This window comes from Ascaphus truei, chromosome 18, assembly GCF_040206685.1.
Source record: "Ascaphus truei isolate aAscTru1 chromosome 18, aAscTru1.hap1, whole genome shotgun sequence".
Lineage (NCBI taxonomy): Eukaryota > Metazoa > Chordata > Amphibia > Anura > Ascaphidae > Ascaphus > Ascaphus truei.
This window is the reverse complement of record NC_134500.1, coordinates 19,662,731-19,688,349: the sequence shown is the minus strand read 5'-3', so window position 1 is coordinate 19,688,349 and position 25,619 is coordinate 19,662,731. Positions and strand designations below refer to the sequence as shown.

The window sequence follows — 25,619 nt, the reverse complement described above, 5'->3', positions numbered from 1 at the left end:
ACGGCTTGTGGAGCCCTCTCTGGGCATAGTCTGTTTCTCTATATACCGTGACAGTCAGTATCTCTGTATGCTGCTAGTGTGCTTTCCAGCATGCAGACAGTTAAATTCCTCCTAGAGAGGCTAGATGCAAGTTCAGCTAATTAACTAGACTAGAATGAACAGGGGTTTAAAGGCAGGAAGGAAGCTGCCACATGGAGAGCTTGTTTTCCCCAGGAGGGTAGAGATACTTCTCCACAGCTAGGAGATACTGGTTGGTCTGACCCATAGGTCTGCAGGGTCTTTGGACCACCTGGGAATCACACCCAGGAAACTGAGTTGCTATGGGCGTGAAGAAACGGCTGGACACAGCCCTGCTCCAAGGAACCAGTGTTCCAGACCTAAGGATGAAGTGGAGCTCTTATGTGACCAGAAGGATTGCCTGGGTACATAGTTCTCCATCTAACAGATGTGTGTTTTGGAGCTGGTAACTGGCTTAGCTGGCCAGCCAGGTAGATAGGGCCTAAATGGTCTAGTTAGTCTCTCTAGGGGAGTAGGTTATTTTATGGTTTTGTTTTCCAGAAAGGGACAGAGGGCCTATTATTTAGTTGTTGTACAGAATAAGCCACTGCAGTTACAGCCTAACCCACTGTTTGGCGTCTTACTGACCCTGCTGTGAGGCCATCCTGCCACAATACCTTGGGAGTAGGGTAAGATCATCTTGGTGGGACTCTATATAAACAGGGTACTTTCCCTAACTATAACACAATAAAAGGGAATCCTTACTCTATCCTAAACATAGGATCCCTAGCGATACTATAGTGCTACTTGTATTGTATTGTATTGTATTGTATGTCTTTATTTATATAGCGCCATTAATGTACATAGCGCTTCACAGTAGTAATACATGTGGTAATCGAATAAATAACAGATAATATAAATAACAGATCATGGGAATAAGTGCTTTAGACAAACATAACATTAAGGAAGAGGAGTCCCTGCCCCGAGGAGCTTACAATCTAATTGGTAGGTAGGGAGAACGTACAGAGACAGTAGGAGGGAGTTCTGGTAAGTGCGTTTGCAGGGGGCCAAGCTTTATGTATCATGTGTTCAGAATGTCCACAGTGCTATTCATATGCTTCTTTAAGCAAGTGTGTCTTAAGGTGGGTCTTATAGGTGGACAGAGAGGGTGCTAGTCGGGTACTGAGGGGAAGGGCATTCCAGAGGTGTGGGGCAGTCAGTGAAAAAGGTTTAAGGCGGGAGAGGGCTTTAGATAAAAAGGGGGTAGAAAGAAGACATCCTTGAGCAGAACGCAAGAGTCAGGATGGTGCATAGCGAGAAATTAGGGCTGAGATGTAAGGAGGGGCAGAAGTGTGTAAAGCTTTAAAAGTGAGGAGAAGAATGGAGTGTGAGATGCGGGATTTGATTGGAAGCCAGGAGAGGGATTTCAGGAGGTGAGACGCGGAGACAGATCTAGGAAAGAGTAGAGTGATTCTGGCAGCAGCATTTAGGATAGATTGTAAGGGAGACAGGTGAGAGGCAGGAAGGCCGGACAGCAGGAGGTTACAGTAATCAAGACGGGAGAGAATGAGGGCCTGAGTCAGAGTTTTAGCAGTCGAGCAACAGAGGAAAGGGCGTATCTTTGTTATATTGCGGAGGAAAAAGCGACAAGTTTTAGAAATGTTTTGAATGTGAGGGGCGAATGTGAGAGAGGAGTCGAGTGTGACCCCTAGGCAGCGTGCTTGGGCTACTGGGTGGATGATCGTAGTTCCAACAGTAATGTGGAAGGAGGTAGTAGAGCCAGGTTTGGGAGGAAGTATGAGGAGCTCTGTTTTAGCCATGTTGAGTTTAAGGCGATGGAGGGCCATCCAGGATGATATAGCAGAGAGACATTCAGAAACTTTGGTCTGTATAGCAGGTGTAAGGTCAGGTGTTGAAAAGTATATTTGTGTGTCATCAGCATAGAGGTGATATTTAAACCCAAAAGATGTTATTAGGTCACCTAGAGAGAGAGTGTACAGAGAAAAGAGAAGAGGTCCCAGGACAGAGCCCGGGGCTACCCCCACAGAGAGATCAATAGAGGAGGAGGAGGTGTTAGCAGAAGAGACACTGAAAGTACGATGGGAGAGGTAGGATGAGATCCAGGATAGAGCTTTGTTCCGAATACCAAGAGTATGGAGAATGTGAAGGAGAAGAGGGTGGTCCACGGTGTCAAATGCTGCAGAGAGGTCGAGTAATATGAGCAGAGTGTAATGACCTCTGTCTTTGGCAGCATGGAGGTCGTCAGTTATTTTAGTGAGGGCTGTTTCCGTGGAGTGAGCAGTGCGGAAGCCAGATTGTAGAGGGTCTAGGAGAGAATAGGTGTTGAGAAAATGGAGCAAGCGAGAGAATACAAGACGTTCAAGGAGTTTAGAGGCAAAAGGCAGGAGGGAGACAGGTCGATAGTTAGAAAGACAGCTAGGGTCAAGCTTGGTGTTTTTGAGTAATGGTATGACTGTTGCATGTTTGAAGGAGGATGGAAAGGTTCCAGAGCAGAGGGAAGAGTTAAAAATGTGTGTGAGCGTAGGGATTATAGTAGGAGCAAGAGGTTTTAGGAGATGGGAGGGAATGGGGTCAAGAGGGCAAGTGGTAGAGGGAGAAGTGGCGATCAACAGCGACACATCCTCCTCTGAGACAGTGGAAAAAGAGTCAAGGAAGGAAGGAGGAGAGTTAGGAATTGGTGTAGGATGGGAAGAAGAAACAGAGGGGATGTTCTGACGTATGGATTCCACCTTTTTCTTAAAATAGTCAGCAAAGTCCTGAGCGGAGATGGAGGAAGGAGAGGCAGCTGAGGGTGGTTTGAGTAGAGTATCAAAGACAGAGAACAGTCGGCGTGGGTTAGACTTGTGCATGTTTATTAGTGCAGAAAAGTAGGCTTGTTTAGCTTGCGAGAGGGCAGAGTTGAAACAGGATAGTATAAATTTGTAGTGAAGGAAGTCTGCGAGAGTGTGAGACTTCCTCCAGAGGCGTTCAGAGGAACGAGTGGAGGAACGCAGCATGCTTCATCAACTTCCTTGAGATCTGCAGCCTATTACTGCACGGGGCATTGAAGACCGTGGTAGAAGTGTCTTCATAAAGTACTGATACTGTGCCTGTTTGAAAAATGCATACATTTGAGGGTACAACGTTTTGGACTTAATTGTCATCATTCCTTTATCCATGGGAAAGAAAGTAGAATTGTAAGTTTGTAAATAAAAAAAATACTAAAAGTAGTGGTACTCTGGGTGTAAAAATAAAAAGGTAATGGTACTCCACCCCAGTATCCTCCCACTTCCACCAACGATTATATGTAAACCTTTTTACAAGTTAGGAGCGAACACAAGGCTTGATAATGCCCCCCTTTCCAAGGATGCCAGAAATGGAAGTGTCCATTTCGATCTAGCAGAGCAGTCAGCCAGAGCAGCCCCTGAAAAATGAGTACCTGGTATGACGTCGTTAGCACTGTGAAGGTCAAAGGGACAAATATACAGATGCAGCAAGACTTGCTGTACTCGGCGATGCGGACAAACTCTGGGACCGGGGACAGTATCTGCCACGATGGAGCTGTGAGGGTCTATGCATGGGACCTTCCGCAGCATTAATGCTTCTGTGCCGCGACCTTGCGTAGCAGCGGCACTGAGGACAGTAAGTCTTGCTACATCTGTATGTCAATGCATTAAAAAAAAATGATGAGCAAAGGGGTCAGAATAGCATTTTCATGTAATTTATATTAAATTTAATGAGACATAAATGTTACTATGTTTATTAGACGTCTTAAAAGAATTGCCACGCAAGCTTATATTTTCATTTAATTAATGGCTCAAAAGTAAGCTAGAGTGTGAAAAGTGACACTATGCACCTCGAGCCACCGGATAAGGTTAGGGTGGGATCCAAGCCCTGCTGGGAGAATAAAGCGCTGGAACAAACTAACTTCCTAGATGTAGTGTGTAATTAGACTGTTGCAGAGACAAACGGGTTAAACAAAAAAAATGGTTGCAGGGACTGTGGGTGGCATTGGCATTAGAATCTGCAAATATTTATGGATTACTGCTGTTGATCTTGCAGCTTCTTGGCTATTTTATTATTCATACGCTTTTATTTTCTGATATATTTTATTTATTCCCATCATTATAGGGTTCATTTCCTGTATATGATCTGCAGGGCTGCAAATCGCTACTTCCAATGTGATGCTCATTTCTTGGATATGTTCTTGTCATGAAGAACACTCACCGAATTTGGGTCACTGTTAAATTCAGGACAGCGATGTAATTTGAGTGAGTAGCACTAAAATCCATTTAGCACATTTCCTTAATGTATCCCCTTCAGGGCAAACCTATTCTAAATGACACTTTTAACATATTTTCAGTGAAGAATATGACCAAATATTCCTTTAAGTAAATTTTAAGTCAGTGTGCCCATACCAACGTACATCGACAACTCAACATGTTTCCAAAGAAAAAGCCTTTTTGACAGCAGCGAGAGACTAGCTATAACTCAGAGGCGCTTGTTCGAAGTGCGAAATCGCGGATCCGATGCTATTTAATGGAACGTACCATTGACCTTCATGGTGCTTTCCATGCGCTATCACTGGATTGGCCTTCATTCTATTGTGTGATCGTGCCAACGTCCCTCTTCAGCTTTGACCTATATCTAGTAGTAGAAGACACTCTGAACTCCCAAGGTAAGACCTTCAATTATTCTTGGTGGCGGCGTATTGAGGTGCAGTGTGATGGTTTTGGGGAGAGGGCCCTGTGGGAAGGTAAATGAGCCGGCACGATAGCTGGATGTATTAACCCTTTTCACAAACACACATCCCGTGCTCACAGGTGTGGCATACATGATACCACCCAAAACAGGTCTACCTCTTTCCTCCATTGATTGCACTTGCTTAGCTATGCATTTCAGCCCAAAATTACAGCCCAGAGATGTATAGCACTGTGATTGCTCAGCGGTTTTTAACCTCTCCATAATTATAGGGAGCACATTCCCTCACTATCCTATAGCAGCAGTGCTCAACTCCAGTTCCCAACCCCCCCCACCCCCCCAACAGGTCAGGTTTTTAGAATATCCCTGTTTCTGCACAGGTGGCTCACTCAGAGGCTCAGCCTGATTGAACCATCTGTGCTGAAGCTGGGATATACTGAAAACCTGTAATGTGGGGGCTTGAGGACTGGAGTTAAGCACCCCTACCCTAGAGAAAGTGCCGCCAAAGGGCATTTTCCCTAAAGAAAGGCCAAAACGTGTTTTATACCAGCCTATTTTTAGAAAGCATTCCAATTTCCAGTCTGTTATTACATTGTGAATGTCTCCGTGTTTAGTCATTTGAAATTGTCCTGCCAGACCGGCTGCCAAGTACCCCCCAAATCACTAACTATAGCAGCACAAATGTCACATCCATTATTTGTCTGGGCTATTCGTTTCTTTGCCGTGTGTATGATGAATGACGAATCCTCCTTCATCCCCACACTAAGCTGGCTACAGAAGGTTTCGATACAAGCAGAACAGTTTTCTTTTCCACCCCCCCCCCCCCCCCATGATATTAAGTTGGGAAAAGCTTAGCTCACACTATTTATTTCATGCCCTGGAGTCGCAGCAAGCAGCTAATTACGAATCATGTCAGCTGCAGCAATTTTGTTGAACTGGTGCCTGCTACTGTAGCTGTGATTCACCTGCACGCTGAATGCCACCATGAAAGATTCTGACCCACTTGACAAGTGCTTATTAGAAAGTACACTGTGGTGTGTGTGTGTGTGTGTATGTATGTATGTATATATATATATATATATATATATATATATATATATATATATATATATATATATATATTTATATATATATATATCAGCTTCATATTCAGGGAGGAAAGATCCCCCCCCCCCCTCTAACCTCTGAAATAGAACATGTTGCACTACTTAATGATCCTACTGTACCTTCTCTATGAAATTCCAGCCCACAAACCTCCCTCTAGAGAACGGCCTGACTCTGTTCACCTATAACACTTAATAATAACTAACAAAGAAATCATTTCCTACAATTGGTTTTCGGAGAATGTTAAAGGGAATTGGGTGTCAGCAGTTGTACAGTAGTTGTAGAATGTCTAAGATAGTCAATTCTACTAAGTAAACGAACCGCCAACGTTTTCGTTGGGCAGGCTACACAATGGTTTTTGGAACATTCTCTAACCCATCAAATTGTATGAGATTGGTTTTGTTTTGCACTTTAGCTTTATAATGATAAGCATCTTATAGTCCACTTTATCTACACTCCAGTTTATCACGTGCACTGCCATGCTCTTGCATAATGTCTAGAAACCAAGTATATCCTGAAGCCAGGGTCACGAATGGTGTATGAATGACTCCAGGTAGCTTAACTCATGTCTCACCTCTTCCAAAGCACAAACAAGTCCTTTTCTCTTTCTTGATTTTATTGAGGGAAATCACAGGGAGATAGGTGCTTGGTGATGTAATGTAGATAGAGAAGGCTTCTCTGTCTGATGTGCAGTGTATCAATGGTGAGACAGTGTAAAACAAAAAGGCCTTGCTGGGGTATATAGCAGGCAGTTACTCACTCAGAGTCCAGGGTGAAAGGAAGTGAGGAGCAGTGTGGGTAAAGGGAATAGCCTTGGGACAGACTATCTTAGAACAAACAGGAGGGGGGGCATACTAGCCCATACTGGGGAGAAAGGCTGTGGCTGCTATGGCAACTCACAGAAATGTCTGAGGGAACTACAACATGTAGCAATAATGTTGCATTCTACATGCAGCGTGGCTGCTGGGACAGGGGAAACTGACAGGCAATTAAACAAGGGAGAAATGGATCCCACAAACTAAAGGAAAGACAGAGGAATATGGAATCTAGTTCCAGGACAAAGTAATATGGCTGAAAAATTGGACATCGGTCATTCACATTACATACAAAGATATTAAATGTATTTATCTTTTTTTTTTTTTTTTTTAAACCCCTCTGACGCTATTGGGGATAAACCTAATTCATGAAATGTTTTGGACACAATACAAGTAAATCAGCCATAGTAACCATGCTTGGGGGGAAAAGGCCTGAACAGTAGTACATGCATCTTGATTTCCACTCCGAATTTACTGTCAGAGACAGATCCATAAAGGATATATTATAATGGATTCCACCCGACAATGTTTTACATACTGTACCTTCTGTTAAATTGTTGATTGGCGCCAACACGTCTAGGCGGTGATATCTGTGACTGCCCTCTGTACTGATCTCCGTATTCTTTCTGGTCATCGGAAGTGCCAGAAGCAGTGGGGTCATCTTTCAAACTGAACAGAACAGAACAATAGGTTTCAGTTTTAAGGTTGGGTGTACAGGATGTTGTCTCTTTCATCTGCTGTTGGGGTAGAGTCTAATCACAGATCCATGGTAGAACTTCATACTGTACTATGTCATATCTCCCTTCAAGAATCTAGCAATAATATATGAGTAAATGAACATGAGTTACATTAGATTGGTGCCAGGGTTCCTCTTGGTCTTATTCCAGTGCCAGATTGTAGGAGTGCCTATAGCAGCTGTGTTGCTCAATTTCACAGCATTATTACGTTGATCAAGGAGACATGCTGCCCAAAAAGCCACTTCTTATGTCACTCGTCAATTATGTAAACATTTCTCTGCCCAGCTAATTAAAATGCAGACAAATGAATATGTGCAATGTGTAAGGTGGCCAGCTGGCTTCTCCAAAAATACTGGACACGATGAAAGATGCGATGCGACACACACACACACACACACACACACACACACACACACACACACACACACACACACACACACACACACACACACACACACACACACACACACACACACACACACACACACACACACACACACACACACACACACCTTCCCCCCTTTCCCGTCCCTGCTGTTTCCTCCTCTCCTTGGCCATCCCCAGGTTCCTGACAATTCCTCCTCCACATACATGTCCAGTATTATCTCTAATTTTTTACTAAATCCAGTTCAATACTGGACACCTGGCAGTCAAAAGTATTAGTCACTTGTAATTTTTATTCCTCGAAAGGTAAAGGCAGATTAAATGTAATAGGATGAGCCGGAAGAAGCCTCTGACTAGATTCCTAATGGTTTCTCTATTTAACTCTAACTAGCTTTGCAGAATCTTCAGTATATTTTTATGATTGATCTAGAAGTGAAAGAATTGGCATTTTTGAAGGCAACATAGTGTCAATCACATTCACTAAATCACTCTTTTCATCTGGATCTCATGGCTGTGTTGCACCATCCATGCTACAAACATACATTACAACACAGCAGCAAAGCAACCCATGCTCCTTATTGTCATACAGTATGTAAGTGCTGAAATGGTATTGCTACATGTATGTACATATGGACTGGGTCAGCATTGCTAGGAGGTCTCACATGGATTTAAAGAGGCAATCTAAGTGGGTGATGGGACGGTAGGTGTAAATACAGTAATATATTCCTCATGGTAGAGACAGGGTTAAAATAGACAAAACCGAGTGTGTTCATTTGGCAGCAGAGCTGAGGAGTGATAGCCGCCTGCCATCTGTGCCCTGCAAGATGCTTTTTGTGGCCCACTTATCACCAAACTACAGTTTGCAGTATTTACAATAAAATGGACAAAGACATAACTAGTGGCACAGCAATATGCAAAATAGCGGAGGGGACGACGACGGACACTTTTGCATTAAGTCGTACCAATAAAGAGCTAACTGCAAGATCTTCTGTCACTGACACGATAGCGATGTGCTGACCACATCTATGAAATGTGTCTTCACAAAATGTTGGAGTGAAAGCTATTTATTAATTAGTGGATTTAAAAACGGGTACTTCTCTTATGCGAATATTGGCAACGTTTGCCGAATGTTACAGAATACTCTAACCATTTTTGTGATGTATTTGCGCCTCTCCGCTCCATGCTGTTTCCTCCTCTCTTTGGCTCCACCTCCAGGCTCCTGACACCACCTCCTGATTGGTTGCTGCTGGGTAATGCAGCCAATCGGGATAGACGAAGCTGCCCAGCCCCTTTGCAACAGTCCCGCTCGGGGAAATCCCACGGCACCCCAAGCCGGTCAGGTCACACTGTCTGGAGAGGTAATACCGGACACATACATGTCCAGTATTACCTCTCATTTTTACTGGTCCGTGTCCAAACACAGGACAATCCGGTTCAATACTGGACACCTGGCAACCCTATGATACAGTACCAGACTTTAAAAATACATTTCCAGCACAGGATAAAATGTTTAAAGTATCATTCTTTGTTTTATTCTTATGTAGAGAAGAAAGATGAAAAATAGGCAGAGCACTGCCAACAAAGCAGGAGGAGGCTCAAGGGTTAAAAATAAAAAATCATTTAAAAGGATTTTTTATTTTTAACCCTTCAGCCTCCTCCTGCTTTGTTGGCAGTGCGCTGCCTATTTTCCATCTTTCTTCTATAGCCAACTTCATTGGTGGATCTCACGCTGTTCTATAAGGATACACCGCAAAAAGAGGGCCACACTGATAAGAAGATACTACTACTAACTGTGAGTTACATTGTGGACTTATTGTTTATAAAGCCAGCGTTTGAGATATCGTTGTGCTGTATATGTGTGCCTGTGAGCACTAGGCACTATCTCTGTTCCCTGCAAGGGATGCTGCTTTATTGAGTATACACAGTGCCAAGGTCCAGGCGGTTACTAAGTTCTCTACGGAGGGTCTTCTTGGTTTCTGAAGCACCAGCCATCTATATTCATGTAGAGAAGAAAATGTATTAACCCATCTGCTGTTTCTGGTTCCTTTTAATCTCTTGGCTGTCAGATGGGATGACCACATTGCAGAGCGGTCCCCTCTGGCAGCGGTCATCTGGCAGTCAATGGGTAAATGGAAAAACTAAATTTCTATTGAAGTTCTAATCTTCTCCATTCATCAGGCCAGAAATCCGGGAAATGTTTTATCAATATGCAATTTGTTTAGTCTATTAAAAGATTATCACAAATAACCGTTTGATAGAACGAATACATATACTACATTAATTGCCCCATATTTTATTCTCCGTACTTGTCACTTTAGGCAAACAATGACACAATGTTCTGAATATTCTGCTTCACTTGAATTATACTTTGGAGATTGTCATCAACCAATGATCCAAGCAGATGATAGTCACTTAAAACGGGGGTGCTCAACTCCAGTCATCAAGACCTCCCCCCCCCCCAAGTCAGGTTTTCAGGATATCCCAGCTTCAGCACAGGTGACTCACAGAGGCTCTGTGAAAGGCTGATTGAGTCTCGTGTGCTGTAGCTGGTGTATCCTTAAAACCTGTCTCTCACCTTGACAAAGGCTGTATCTTACAGCCAAAACGTTGGACCATTTGGCACAATAAAATGTAGCATTACCCAAGTCTGTGTGCCTGTATCACTCCTCCTCACCTCCAATGCTGTTACTGGGACTTCTGGCTTCGGAGCACTGGCTGCAAAGTATTTTGTTCTTCTCAACCGAGTGCTTGCATTTCCTTCCCTTATTGCATATCCTGAAAACCTGACCTGTTGGGGGAGCTTCAGGACGGTAGTTGAGCACCCGACTTAAAATATGGAATTATATTTCGGTGTTGTGCTAATGGAGAAATGACCAGCAGAGAATCTGCATCTGTGTGATAGCGTTTACAACTTAAAGCTGCAGTTCAGTCTTTTTTATTTTTTTTTATTTTTTTTTTTACTTTAATAGTTTCATGTGGGCAGTCTCTAATTACCTAAAGAACTGCATAGCTGCCGGTCAATTCGTTCTCCGTCTATTGATCGGCGACATCTTTAAATATGGGGAATGTAAATCGTTGCTATAGGAACAAGCATGCTTGTTAAAATAGAATACAAGAAAATTGGTCTTTCAAAGTTGTTGTTTTTTAAAACAGAAAATGCTAAAACTATTTTTTCTTACTACAGAATTGATTTATTAAAAAAAAACACATATGCAGGATATTGCCTGAACTGCAGCTTTAACTTCTGCTTCAAATGTCTCTGGAACCACAATGGTTTTTTTTTTTTTCCCAAAAAGGCTTTTATAAGGGGACACCTAGTGGTTACAAGAAAGAGTTGCATAGTATCCATAAACTTCATTCTACAATTCTACAGCTGTGCAATACTGATTATATCTTGTATCCTTTAATCTGCTCTGGATTCCAGCTACACTATAGAAACTGGACTGAGACCACTGGTATATTTAAGATCTCCAGACAGCTGTAAGACTTTAAATCACAGTTGATCTAAGCTGGCTTGGGAGTTTGTGACCTGGAGCTCAGAGACTCTAAATCTCAAGGTTATTTCCAAGCCACCCGGTTCTAAGAATTTATTGCTTAATAGCTGCACTTCTGTAACTCACCAGAATTCATGATATTGAGAGGTGACTGATTTGTAGGCATCATTAACACCGTTGCTAGGAGATTGCTGTGGAAAAGCAAGGTTCAAGCTTTATCATTTGGCAGGCAGCATTAAATGCAATTAGAGTTCTGTAGTCATATTGTTTTATATGTTGGTTTCTTGTCATTTAAAAATTAAGAATATAAAATATTCGATTTACCATTGGAATATTCCAAAGTTCTACTAACTGCATTGGTCCTGGGGAAGTCTGGGTTAATTGTAGGTGGTAATACCCTTTAAAGAGGCAATCCATGCTAGCGATTTGTTTTAGCGAATTAAAAAAAAAAAACCCATAGGATTGAAGCAGGGGGTCTCCGGAGCAGAACCTCATTAATTTCAGCTCCGGAGACCCCCTGCTTCCGGGGATATCTCCATAGGAGGTGCCTGTAGCCGCTCGGTTTCAAAGCTCACACACGCTGGGGCCCAATAGGAAGCTGTGATGTCATCCAGTTCGGCTTCCTATTGGCCGACGTGACGCGGGAGCTTTAAACTGTAGAGGGATACGCCTGCTTTGGAGGTCTGTATCTCAGGAAACAGGGGGTTCCCGGTGCTGAAATGAACGGGATTCAGCCCCAGAGACTCCCTGCTTCAAACCTATGTTAAAAAAATAAACAAACATGCATTGCTCCTTTAAGGGACAAAAATGTAGAGTTCTTCATGGATAAAATGTACAGTGCATAGCGAATTCTCAGTCTGTTCATGTATAGTCTCTATTATTATAATTCCATCTATGAAAAACTCATGTTGAACCCGAAAAGGTATCCCAAAATGCAATTAATTTACAACTTTGTAAAAATAGTGTATATATATATAAAACTATACTTTGAATAGACCAACAGCAAAGACATGAATCACAATTCAATTTTTGTACATGATACACAGGAAGATAATGCGACCTGTATGAGGCCTGATGAAGCTGGCATTGCTTATCAGGCAGTCTCCTATTCCAAAGACCCATAACTTAACTACAACAGAGTAAGAGGCTCGTGGAGATGAATGTACTGTCCTTGGTCAGGAAACCTGTTTGGCCAGTCACTTTTCTACCGCGGCCTCACACTACAAATTAAATGGTCTGCTGTCCGTCGCTCCTGTAACTGTGTCTGTATGCAGAGCAAAGAACGCTATGAGAACGATAACAAAATCCCGTTCATTGGTATTAAGGCCATTACTTCTCCCTGTGGCACTTGAAAGTTGTTTTTTATTCATTGCAGGGTGTTAACTCTTTCTTAGCAATATATTGTGTGTTGGAATGCTGTGAAGAAACCTCCAGCACCCAAGAGGTTAACATCACATCCTTTTGTTGATGGTCTAGATCAGGGGGTGGGTAACTTCAGTCCTCAAGGGCCACCACCAGGTCAGGTTTTCAGGATATCCCTGCTTCAGCACAAGTGGCTCAGTCTTTGACTGAGCCACGTATTGAGCCACCTATGCTGAAGCAGAGATCCTTAAAACCTGACCTGTTGATAGCCTTTCATGATTGGCGTTGCTCACCCCTGGTCTAGATGAAGACGCTACTGGGTATATGTGTATAGAAGGGGTCAATGTGAGCTGTGCTACGTTACGTCTCATCTAATCTTGATTAAAGCAGAAATGCCCCTACCTAATCCCCCTTTTTTTCCTGTAGGATGGGAGCCATTAGGTGCCTGGAGAGTTATTTTCAAACCCGGGAATCCCTTGGTTCCCAGGATACATACTGGTAAAGGTACTGGCGTTACTTACTCGCCCATTAAATCTCCAGCATCACACAAGCTAATGGGAAGCTGCCCTGGACTTGGAGATTTGACCTGCCATTTTGTTTTCCCTGGAAGGGACTGAAATACTGGCACCTTTACCGGTAAGTATCCGTGGCACCCCGCTGGTTCCCATCCTGTCAACAACAAAAAAAGTGTTAACAAAAAAAAAACACACCCAGGATTGCTGCATTAAGGCAACATGGGCCGGACCATCCAAAGCAAGACGTACGTAGAACATGTTACAATGACTTGGCAAAGCAGTTCCAATCCATGTGCAGGCTTTATGGCTTAATAAAAGCCCTGCCAATTATAAAGGGTCTGGAACCAAGAAGAAGATTCTCAAATAAGACATTTTCACACTTCGTTGCTGATGGGAAAGCATTTCTTTGGCACTACAGGTGGCAAACAGTTCTCGTCCAAATAACAGTTGATCATCACATCACATTGAACTTGCTTCTCAAAATGGTAACAGTACATTCTGGCACATTAGTGGAAGGATTGCATTGTAACTGTATTATACTGTATGGGTGATGGCAACATAAGGGAGATACAGTACAAAACAAGATGACTAGAAGGGTTCAGTTGTTGTCAAATTTGGGTTTCTCGTTGGATTTTTATTTTTAAACTCACATCTGGTCTTGTCCTAGTAATGCTTTCCCCCTGTGACACAGCATGTTGCTGAGTTGCTTTATAGTCTATGGCATCTGTAAGTTTTCCTAAAATCCTCTCTCTGGGGATGTCAGATGTTTCCTGTAAAAACAACAGCGTTAAAATATTAAAATACATCCCTTGACGTCATTCTTTGGGTGTATCTACAGCAGCATTGATTTAGTATACAATTCTCGGAGTATGCCTATACATGTGCTGAACTGTTGTGGGCGGAACTGTGCATATAAGCCATGACATTTATACATTGACATAATGTACACTTTAAGTGAAAAGCATAAAAAATACCATTTCTGTTGGATACCCAAAATCTGTCAAAATCAAACCTGCACGGAATGAAGGTTCCTGTTTTTCCCTTGTATGGTCAGGGGCAGCGTCTTCCCGTGTTGTAATTAACCCCCGCACTTATCCACATTGTTTTTCCTTGCCCTGTATTGTCATTTTGGAAAGTGCTGCATAAGGCCCGTTCTATAGCGCCTGCGCTTGCTGCGCCGTGCGCGTGCGCGACATTTATAGTTGGCTGACGTTAGTTAGCCTTTCTATAATGGCGCCGCGCGCACGGGGGGGAGATGGAAAAAAGAAAGAATTCACGCCGCTACCGCCGCTGAAAATGTAAGTATATGTGTGTATGTGTGTTTTTGTATGTGTGTGTGTGTGTGTGTGTGTGTGTGTGTGTGTGTGTGTGTGTATGTACAATGATATTAAAAAAATTATTAAAGGATTTATTTGAAAACACACACACACACACACACACACACACACACACACACACACACACACACACACACACACACACACACACACACACACACACACACACACACACACACACACACACACACACACACACACACACACACACACACACACACACACACACAGTCATACACTCGCGCACAGTATACACACAAAGCGTGTGCGGCACGTGCACACACCGTCGCACAGGCACGCACGTGCGCACGGCCCCACACAGTATATAACAGCCCTAAACTGTTGGGCTATATAAATAAAATTATACGTGTTGATGATAAGGGTTGTTTTTCGCAATAAGTAGACCAGTTACTATGAAATTCATTTTGAGCTACATAAATCTGTTTGAAGCATCTTTTCCACAATAATGATGCTTTATTAACTCAGATCCTATAACAAATATGAAGATAAATTGTGTCATTACAGCCAGCAACACTCTGGGAAAAAAAATTCTTAATTGAAGTATGTAGAAGTGAAACTCTGTATATAACTAAAAAGGCTTCACTTCGGTTTCACTTCTATGCAGGTACAATAATGCATTGGTTGGTAGATATGTTGCATGCGTCTTATACAGGTAGGCGGGATCCTGATTCACCAACATTAAAAAGGCTAAGATACATGATACAAATTAAGAACATAAAATATTAATTGTGCCATTGTAATATTGCAAAGTTATACTAACTGCATTGGTCCTGGGGAAGTATGGGTTAATTGTAGGATGTAATTCCTTTTAACGGAGTTTAGATAAAATGTATAGTGCATAGATATTTCTCACTGGTCTCTCCAGGTATGGTCCCTATTATAATTCCGTCTATGAAAAACCTCTTATATTGAACCCGAAAATGTATCCCAACCTGCAATTAATCTACACCTTTGTAATAATGATAAACAAATATTTTATATATCACTGACAGTGCACTTTGGATAGACCAATAGCAAAGATGCCTTTAATGAGTGAACCAAAGAACTCACAATTCAAGTTTTGTACCTGATGCACAGAAAGACCTGCATGTGACCTGCATAAGGTCCCATGAAGCTAGCATTGCATATCAGGTGGTCTCCTACTCCAGAGATGTTTGGTGCCATACTTTCAAAGTTGTGTTATTCCATATGACACCTTCCAGCCCATTCACATAACTGGGCTGTAATGTCTCTTCTGGCGCATTGAGATGTCCTACGGAATGTCATTGATTTGTCAACGTGGTTCTAGGTCAGTACTGGGGTCCAGTTTTTCATCTTGACATAAGTACAGTAAAACAATATTTGCTTTTGGATCTCAGAAGAACTGCAGTTTGGACCATGAGCTTACTAGAGTTGGGTAAAGAATCTAAAAACTGCATATCTACAGTAAGACCGAAAGCACACCAAACATCATGCAGTCAGACAACAGATGCCACCGTAGTGTTAAAAGAACACAGAGTTAGAACTTGAAGTATTTATTGAATGAGAGGTTTTTTGATTTATGAGGCTCCGGTACAAGTCAGGCTTAAATCTCGTGCTTGGGACAGGGACTGAGGAGGGAATAGTGAAGGGAGCTAGTTACAACTGTGCTGTCATATTAGACAAGAGAAGCCGGACTCAATGGAGTGCTTAAGAAAGGGAAAGTATTCATAGTCAGGCCCACACAATCCAAATCTTTATCCTTTTAAGAGTTTGCCTGAGTGGGCTGCTACAGTTCTTAAACCCACTATTTGCTAAGGAATCCCAGGTTTATGATGGCTAAAGCCCTGCTATCTACTGCTACTGGCTTAGTCACTCATCTCCAAGTGGCCCACTAAGTGGAACTGCTGCTGTTTCCTTTTCATTTCACATAACTGCTTCATTAGGCATATCTTCTGATTGGGTACCCGACACTGGAAGCATGCTGATGCATTAAACTCGCAACAATCCTATTAAGCATGGTTTATCTGAAATAACAACGAGGATTGTTTGCTATGTAAAAATAATTCCCATTCCCATCACAGCAGGTCTGTTGTCATCCAGATAAGAAGCTCAAATATACAAATCTATTGTAAACCATGTCTGGTTATGGAGGGATACTGAATATTATATCCGTTTTATTGTGTTTTTTTTAAAATCCTATTAGTATGGAAATAAAATAAACTACCAGTCCATCTCAGATTACCATGATGCAGTACAAATTTCTATATGAAATTATAGTATTTGCGAGCATTTTATTGTTTTAGGGGTCTATTTTAGTGACCTGTTCATGCTCTACTCTTATATGTAGATGTTCCATATTTCTAGGAATAAAGCAATTCCATCTTTTAGCAATTTTGCTAAGAGTAATACACCTCTATACATGTTCGGCCTTATGGCACGGCGAGCAACGTGGTTGCCTTGGGCCTTGCGCCTTTGGGGCCCCCGGCACTCCCTCCACCAGGTGTGTGTTTGTGTGTGTGGTGTGAGAGGGGATCTTGCCTTCTTCGGAGCGGACCTCCTCCCGCAGCGTGGCAGTGCCATGACAACGTGATGCCGCGACGCAACAGTAGATGGGCTGCTCTCCAAGATAAGAACCCCCCGCTACTTCAACGGGAAGGGCCCTGCTGCCAGCGTGCCAACTTGAGCCCCCCGCAAAAAGCTTAAATATTTCTCTCTCTGCGGATTCATCCGTGTGCAGACAGATTTTGGTGGGGGCGGGAGGGGTTTGGTCTAAAAAATCAGGGAAATTCCAGAAACGGATTTGGACCGGTTTGTCTATCTCTAATTGGTGAGAATATTTCACCCAATGTTATTTTAAAGGAGCAATCCAAGCAGGACGTTTCTTTTAATTTTAATTTTTGTATTTATTTTACATAGGATTGAAGCAGGGAGTCTCCGGGGCTGAACACCATTAATTTTAACTCCCCTGCGCCCAAAGATACTTACTTCCGAAGGGGATGCCGGTCGGTATCTCCTACACATTTAAAGCTCCCGCGTCACATGGACCAATAGGAAGCTGCACTGGATGACATCACGGCTTCCTATTGGCCCACAGGATGCAGGAGCTTTGAGAAGCGGCCATTACGTGAACCCCAGCTAGTGAGCCAGAGTGGCTACCAGCACCCCTTACGGAGGTAAGTATCTCCAGAAGCAGGGGGTCTCTGGAGCTGAAATGAATGGAGTTCAGCTCCGGAGACCCCCTGCTTCAATCCTATGTTAAAAATTTAAAAAGGAAAAAAAGGCCACTTTAATTCCACTAAAGGACATTAGCTGTATTGTATTTAAAGAAGAATTAATATTTATGTTATTTAGGAATATTAGGAGCTATGTAGAAGGCTATTTGCATAGGTAGCGAGACTTTATTTTTGTTCAAACTACTTGTAGATTTGCTGTAGGCTTTGATACCTACAACAATATAGTGCAATAGGTACAATATAGAATAGTATCGTATAGACCTTTAAAAAGCTCAAAGACCTCTTCATGTGTCCACCTACATGAGGAACCTGTTTGGTTTCTTAATCTCTGTCCAATATAATTGAATCTATGAAGAATTATCATGTTATTATTTCACATTCCTCTCCAGGACCAATATTCAATAGAATAGAATTGCCAACTAGAATTGGGGAATTTTATTATTTATGTGCAGAAATTGCAATAAAAAAACAAAAAAAGTGTGTGTCCCTTATTGACATTAACGTACTGCAAATATGCAAGGCAAGGCTGAAACAAACGACTTCATTTTAGTGGGTGTGACACTTCGATAAATAAACTGTTTGTGGTATATGACCATTCGGGTTAACAAGACTTAGGCCGCGTCCATGGGTAGTGCTTGCGGGCGGAGGCGCGCTTCCGCTCGGCACTGAGCCCCTACAGCCGCAATGAGAGCAGCTTTAGTAGGCGCTCAAGTGACCAGCCCTCTGCCAAGCGCGCGCTTGCGGAAGTGTAGGTCTTAGGAAAATTGTAAATCATCGCGCTTGCCGGAGCGCAGGGCCGGTCACGTGAGCGGTTCGCCCAATGAGGGTGAACCAGCTCCGTGACGTCACTGGCCCGCCCGCCGACACGCCCCCGGACGGCGCGCTGTCTAAGGCCAGGGAAAGCACCCGCTTTCCCTCAGCCTCAGCACGCCTCCGCACGCCAGCAAAAACCATGGCCGAGGCCTAAGTCACACGGAAGTCACTTTCTTCTACAAGTCTCATTGCACGATAAGGGCTAGAGCCACAGAGGTCTGCTAGGTGCTGAGAGAGGGGGAGGGAGAGATCTTTGTTAGCCCAAATTGCTTAAATAGCACCCCAAACACACATTTATACAACATGTGGCGATACTACTGCATACAAAAAGGAGCACACCTATCTGAGAGTTTGAATATCCATATTAGCAGACATCTCAGTTGTGTTCCTTTCTGTGTGTCTCCATGTGTTGTGTATATAGTTGTGTTTGGGGCACCGGGTGGTATATAAGAGAGTCTCTCTCCTCTCTCCGCCGCCCCCCCCCCCGTCTCACCAGGGAATCTGCAGATAAACAGATGTATGGACGTTTTAAATGTCATCTTTTAATTCAGTTATTAAAGATTTATGCATGCAATAAGACATGGTCGACAACACCATAAGTGCAGTACGCTATAAAAGTCACCCTGTGCACTACTGTTTACTGTTTCTTGGAATTAGATGAGGTCATGCATATGATGAAAAATCCCATTTAGGCCAGAAGGTATCAAACATGTGTCTTCACATCTTTTCTATGTATGTTTCATTAGGAAGCTGAGAGGGTTTCACACATTCTACGCTGTGCACAATTCCAACCAAACAAGTTGTACAAACACAAAGTACCTTTGACTTTCCAAACAGAGTCAGTGCCTTTTTGTAGTAGAATATGGCCTGATCCTGGTTTCCTAGGCAGAAATAGGTGGCCCCTAATCCTTCACTGACCTGCCACTGTCTGCGCATGTCACCTGTTAATACATGTGTAAACACTTCTTTAAAAGCAATGTTACTGTGATAAAAAAAATAAAACGTTTTAATCAAACTATGTCCATATTGTTTTCAAAGTATGTGAGTGTTGATAGCTAATTTATATTATTGAGGATTCATTTGCAGAGGCCAAAGATTAACCACCAAGGAATTATTTGCACTACCATTATTGATCAGTCACGTGCCTTTCCACCAAACAGAAATGCTTCCTCCCAATGAAGTAGGAATCTGTTCTTTAGCATAACAAGATTTTCACATTGGCATCTGAATAGCAGAATGCTTTGCGCCGGTTCCAGAACCTGGTGTGGTTGTGAAAGGCTACCTTCTTCAGCAAGAACAATGAATCCATGAACACTGGGCAGCTCTGCTGTATGCTCAGGCTAACTGAAATTAACTAGGAAACTCGTACACACCATTATATTGGGTGGTCTATTGGATCAATGGAATATGATGCACATTGCATTACTAGATCAACCATATAAGATACCAGCGATGTGACAGGCCTACAGAGTACAATACATTCTGTAGTTAATCAGGAAATAGTGGATTCAACGACCCTACTGGGGCTGACGTGGCATTGGCAATAGTTGTCAAGTAATACCAAACATGCTTTTAATTCTTATTACTTGTCTCTTAGACCTAGCTACGCCATACGTCTTTACTTCATAAAATACTTTCCACCATGCTGCAGAGATCCAGTGAATTCACGTGTTTAATCACTAAGGGTTGTATAAGTAGATCTATTCATGTATAAAAAAAAATATGTATTGGTTGTAGAATAAAATATCCTAATGCACTTGGACCGTGGTTATTTTCACAAACAGAAACAGCCATGTGGTCGTCTTGCGGTCTGTGAATATGTTGATGCTAACTGGGTATCTGCTCTTGTGTCTGTACCCGCTGTGCTAGTTACAAATTGGCAGAAATAATTGTCTCGTTAAACCAAAAATTATTTAAAAGTCAGCATTCGCCCAAATGTTCTCAACTTTATACACAGCAACAAATGCCACGATGCATCACAGACAACAGAAAGGGCATTTGGATGACCTCAGGATGACTGCGATCCAAAATATTCCTGCACTAAATATGGCAAGAAATATATATATTCTGCGGGGAGGCGGATAGCCCATGTTGTTTTGCTTTGCAGTCTGTGTTCTGGATAACTTATTCTAGCTGTTCCAAGGGGAGATTCAGAATAATCTACTATTGATCTGAAGCGGTATGAAGTTGTATCTTGTGAGGATTTACTGAGCTTTCTCAGTGATTGCTCTTGAATAAAAATAGCATTATACCCAGATACTTGTTTGAAAGTGTTTGCTTTTTTTTTTTTCCTGTAGCCTTCGGAGTGTGTGTAGGCATGTACTGTATGAGAGAGGTTGTGTAGGCTCAACAGTCAAAAGGGCTTTGTCACCTACAGTATTTCTTATTTGGCAGACATCAAAGTAGATTTTTTATAGAGATGCTGGACTCATTAGTGCCAACGTTGCATTTTACATTATTAGTTTAAATCCCAAATTCCTATACAATGATCAAAACATATTACAGGCATACCCCGCATTAACGTACGCAATAGGTCCAGAGCATGTTATGTAAAGCGAAAATGTACTTAAAGTGAAGCACTCCCTTTTTCCCACTTATCGATGCATGTACTGTGCTGCAATCATCATATACGTGCATAACTGATGTAAATAACGCATTTGTAACAGGCTCTATAGTCTCCCCGCTTGCGCACAGCTTCGGTACAGGTAGGGAGCCGGTATTGCTGTTCAGGACGTGCTGACAGGCGCATGCGTGAGCTGCCGTTTGCCTATTGGGTGATATGTCCTTACTCGCGAGTGTACTTAAAGTGAGTGTCCTTAAACCGGGATATGCCTGTACAGTAGCCAAGGAGAAACCTGCACACAGACATCCCAAGTTTAATCAGCTGGATGACATTTTAATACCTGTTAATGGTCCAAAATGATATTTTCATACGTAGTTGTTCCTTTCAAGTCACTTTTCAGCTGTACAGTACTGTGTAGACGCAAAACCTTGTGTGCAACATCTATGATGGACTGTCACAATGGGCCATTGTAAGGTACTACATTCAACTAGATGCCTTCACTTATGCAGTGGAAAGTTTCCTAATACTGTATATACATAAAACTCTTACACAATCTATTGAACGCAATATTCTTCTGAATTTCACTTCTAAACTGTACAGCTGATAATTTGAGATATTTCTGGAAATACACCCAATATCTTGTGTTTAAGTATTTTGTATACATACTACCAAAAATTAAAAAAAAAAATATATATATCTAAATGTGTGTATATATTCATGTATACATAGTGTATGTATGTGTGTGCATCATCTCTTGTATATGTTTACCTGCATCCACAAATGCATTCAGTGCTTGGTGATAGTAGAACTCTGCCATTTCATAGTTTCTTAGCTGGCTGTAGGCAAATGCCAAATTGCAAAGGCACTGTCCTTGAGCATTTCTTTCTCCCAAGGTTCCTAAAAAAAAAAGGAATCTATATAAGCCAGGTAACACTATTTGTTTCTTTTACTGTATCTTGCAGAACATATCACTTGAAGAGAGTAGTGTTAGAGTTCATTTACACCATCCTTATTCCTGTTTATTTGATGTCCTGGGTTATGTGAATATTCCACTGTGTTATGGTACAGTCTGGCCTTCGCTATGTGGACCTTGTACAGTAGGAAGATCTACAGTATAACATGAAAGCCCTTGATCTTGTTATCCATACAAGGCTTACTAAGCATCAGCTCTTGGTTTTTAGTGTAGGGAAGACATGGAATACCTTCAGAAATGTTCATGCAAAAGTATAGCCCAACGGTGGCTATTTGTCTATGATATACGCATAGGGGAACTTCTGCATTTATTGATGGAGACCAATTTCATCCTATGAGATAGGACTACAGTATGGACGTCAGTACCAATAGGTTCCCAAAAAAATAAATAAATTAACGCTATAACTCTATCACTGTTTTTAATAATATCTAGCTGGAAAGGAAAATGATGTAATCTATTTTATAATGTGGCATTGATTATTGCATTTATAAATAATTGCCCGATTAGACCTTGTAATGCCAGGAATATTTCTGGGTCCTTTGGAAGTAGAGGAGTTAAATTTCACTGGCACTATTAGGGGTTTTTAATGGAAATACCTCATTCTTCTCTATTTATTTCGGTACCTTCATTTTATCTTTAGTGCTATTAAATCACTTTAAAAATGAGATGTAAAACCTTGTTTATTGGCCAATGACTCATGAGCTTTTAAATGGAAATATTGATTGATCTAGAGGGCTGCTTTGATTAATACACATAATGAATATGATTCTAATATCTTACCGTACATATCTGCTGCTTCAGCGTGGCATCTTAGGGATTTTTCATATCGGCAAAGAGCATTGTCAACTGCTCCCAGATTTTGGAGTAACACAGCCATTTTTCTTATTGAAAATTGTTTTCCACTGCACAGATTCATACTTTCTGTAAAGCACTTCCCAGCCTGACTAAAGCACTTCATTTCAGCATAATGTAGACCAAGGTGATTGTAGAGTGTTCCTATAACATGACATGAAAATAATGAATAATAAATATACTTTATGCAGGGTATGTAGTTATGTGTCTGTGTAAATTCCACCATAAAATTATCTTAATTCCCAATGAACACAGCTAAAAAACAACAACTGTGGTTTGATTGCAAAAGGGAATAGGCTACTAAAAATATATACAAATGGTTGGAATTGATCATCAAACTACAGTAGTCATCCGTCAAAGCAATGAATCTTCTTCCATCGAGCCCACATATGAATATAACTAGACTAATCGAAGGAAGAAGCAAAGGAAATCTAGACTTGGCTGAAAAAAAAATAACAAATCTCTGCTCCCTTAGCCTAAGTACACATAGGAAGTGCTCATAAATATTGGATAGCAGACTAAAGAGCAATGGCAGTTTTAACTCCTTGCAGGTTGTAGATTAGCCTTCTGCCGTGTATGAGGCCATATGCCCGTTTGGTTAGGTTGGATCCACATTTCATAATCTATGTCTAAAACACAACCATATACCACCAACTTCAAATGGTCAAGTAAGTATAATTGAATGCAGTGGTGGCCAACTCCAGTCCACAAGGGTCACCAACAGGTCAGACTTTAAGGATATCCCTGCTTCAGCACAGGTGGCTGAGTCAGAATGACCGAGCCGCTGATTGAGCCACCTGTGCTGAAGCAGGGACACCCCTAATACCTAGCCTGTTAGTGGCCCTGGAGGACTGGTTATGGCAACCTCTGATTTAATGGCTTCACATGGTTCCCGCCCTCCAATCCTAACCTAAGTTTTCAATGTGTTGAGACTTACCCATCAGTTGCTTTTCTGTCACTCCTTTACATGATTGAAAGCAAGAATTCAAAGTCTGGAGCACTTCAGTTTTGGAGAATGTTTGGCTTTTGATCATATAATTAGCTGCCTCTCTCATGGCCATTGCTGCATCGTCTGTTCTATGAATCTTCTGGTACGAGTGGTCAGCAAGTCTAAATGAATGTGCAGCAGAAGGAAGGTCCCCAACAGACACAAAGCAATACCCAAGCTTGATCAGGGCATCTGCAATATTCTTCATCTCATCAAATCCATATTCATTGATGGCTTTTTCATAGAACTTCACTGCTTTCCTATGCTCTTTCATTTCATCATAAGCAGCTGCTATGTTAAAATACAGATCCCCGTCTCTCTCTTCCAACTGATTGGTTCTAGACTTAATGAGACACTTTAGTGCTTTCTTTGGTTTCCCCACAGAGATGTAAGCTGCACCAAGATTAAATAAGCAGGACTTCTGGATTCTTCTGTCTGACCACTTACAGGAGAAAAGATATGCTTCTTTGAAGCTGCTCAATGCTGTGCCAGTGTCATCATTATTCAAAGACTCAATCCCGACTTTGCACAATGAGTGTATTGTAGCATGGACAGCTAGATGAGGGTTAGGATTCTCTTCTTCTGCTGCTTTTGAAACCGCGATGGTTGTCATTGTTATTTTAACAAGATCTGCAATACAAATAGTTGGACAACAAGATGTAAACTAACTTGCCCTTAGGCAAGCACTATTAGTGCTGCCCCCCCCCCAATTTTTGTGTTCCCCCTAGGTTTGAAGCAGGGGGTCTCTGGAGTTGAACCGCATTGATTCCAGCTCCGGGGATCCCCTGCTTCTGAGATACTTACGTGGGGGTGCTGGTATCGTCATCCCTTTCGGCTTCCTATTGGCCTAAGTGACGCGGGACCTTTAAACATGAATGAGATACTGGCACCTCCTACCGAGGTCAGTATCTTAGGAATCAGGGGTTCCCCGGAGCTGAAATCAACGCGGTTCAGCTCCGGAGACCACCTGTTTCCCACCCATTAACAAATAATGTCACCAGGAGTGGCCGCCCCCCTGAGGCATGCCTCCCCTAGGTGGTTCCTTACCTGAGGTATGCCTAGGGTTGGGCCTGTCTGCGTGGATGCATTACAGACGTTTCCGAGCAATGTTATGAGAGGAAGAAACACATATGGTAAAATAACACAATTCGTCTCTTGTGTTGTTTTCCATAACATTTCTCCACTCTGTTTAAGTAAAAAATCATTTAAAATGTACAGGTTAATAAAGGCTTCAATCAGACTTAGAACTTTGCAACTAATATTGACAGATTTACTATAAATCATTCTTCCTGTTATTATACAGGTTACTAGGAATTTATATTAGCGTTAGGGACCCCTGAATTGTGGTCTGCCGTGAAGTTGGCTCAGGGGCTTACAACAATTTTGGCCAAAAATGTCAAACTAAAAGACCATTTTACTTAATAGATATTTATACATATATATTTAGGCACTGTACCGTGTATGAGTTTCACTGGATGTGCTAAAACTGAGCTTTGTCTGTGTTTTATGTTCTGTCTCTGGTTTTAAATATATATTGCCATGCTCAGTAGCACTCCTCTGTGACATTCATATGCTTATATATGTAGCCAGGTCTCCCCAGCGCTACCGCACCCCCCTCACCTGACTGCCGATCGCGGGAGCCGCCGCGTCCAATGGCGGCTCCGTTCGGCAGTGGCAGGGGAGAGGGCGGTCAGGTCCCGGCTCGGGGGTTGCCGGGGACGCGTGCGGCCGGTTGCCAAGGCCGCACGCGCATCTCAGGGCTCCCGGCG

General features: G+C 42.2%; 1 protein-coding gene and 1 long non-coding RNA gene across 2 annotated transcripts in view; one reads left to right on the top strand and one right to left on the bottom strand.

The window, feature by feature from the left end:
• LOC142469003 (tetratricopeptide repeat protein 24-like) overlaps positions 1-25,619 on the bottom strand; it is a 44,279-nt gene that overhangs the window by 12,787 nt on the left and 5,873 nt on the right. The window contains exons 2-8 of the mRNA XM_075575794.1: positions 23,800-24,480; positions 22,791-23,006; positions 21,806-21,934; positions 19,294-19,415; positions 13,760-13,879; positions 11,359-11,423; positions 7,161-7,286 (exon numbers count right to left, since the gene is read on the bottom strand). Of these exons, the coding sequence (XP_075431909.1) occupies positions 7,161-7,286; positions 11,359-11,423; positions 13,760-13,879; positions 19,294-19,415; positions 21,806-21,934; positions 22,791-23,006; positions 23,800-24,463 (1,442 nt within the window). The 5' untranslated portion in view covers positions 24,464-24,480. The remainder of the gene's footprint in view (positions 1-7,160; positions 7,287-11,358; positions 11,424-13,759; positions 13,880-19,293; positions 19,416-21,805; positions 21,935-22,790; positions 23,007-23,799; positions 24,481-25,619) is intronic.
• LOC142469004 (uncharacterized) overlaps positions 14,320-25,619 on the top strand; it is a 40,398-nt gene continuing 29,098 nt past the window's right edge. The window contains exon 1 of the long non-coding RNA XR_012788934.1: positions 14,320-14,407. This is a non-coding gene — a long non-coding RNA (uncharacterized LOC142469004). The remainder of the gene's footprint in view (positions 14,408-25,619) is intronic.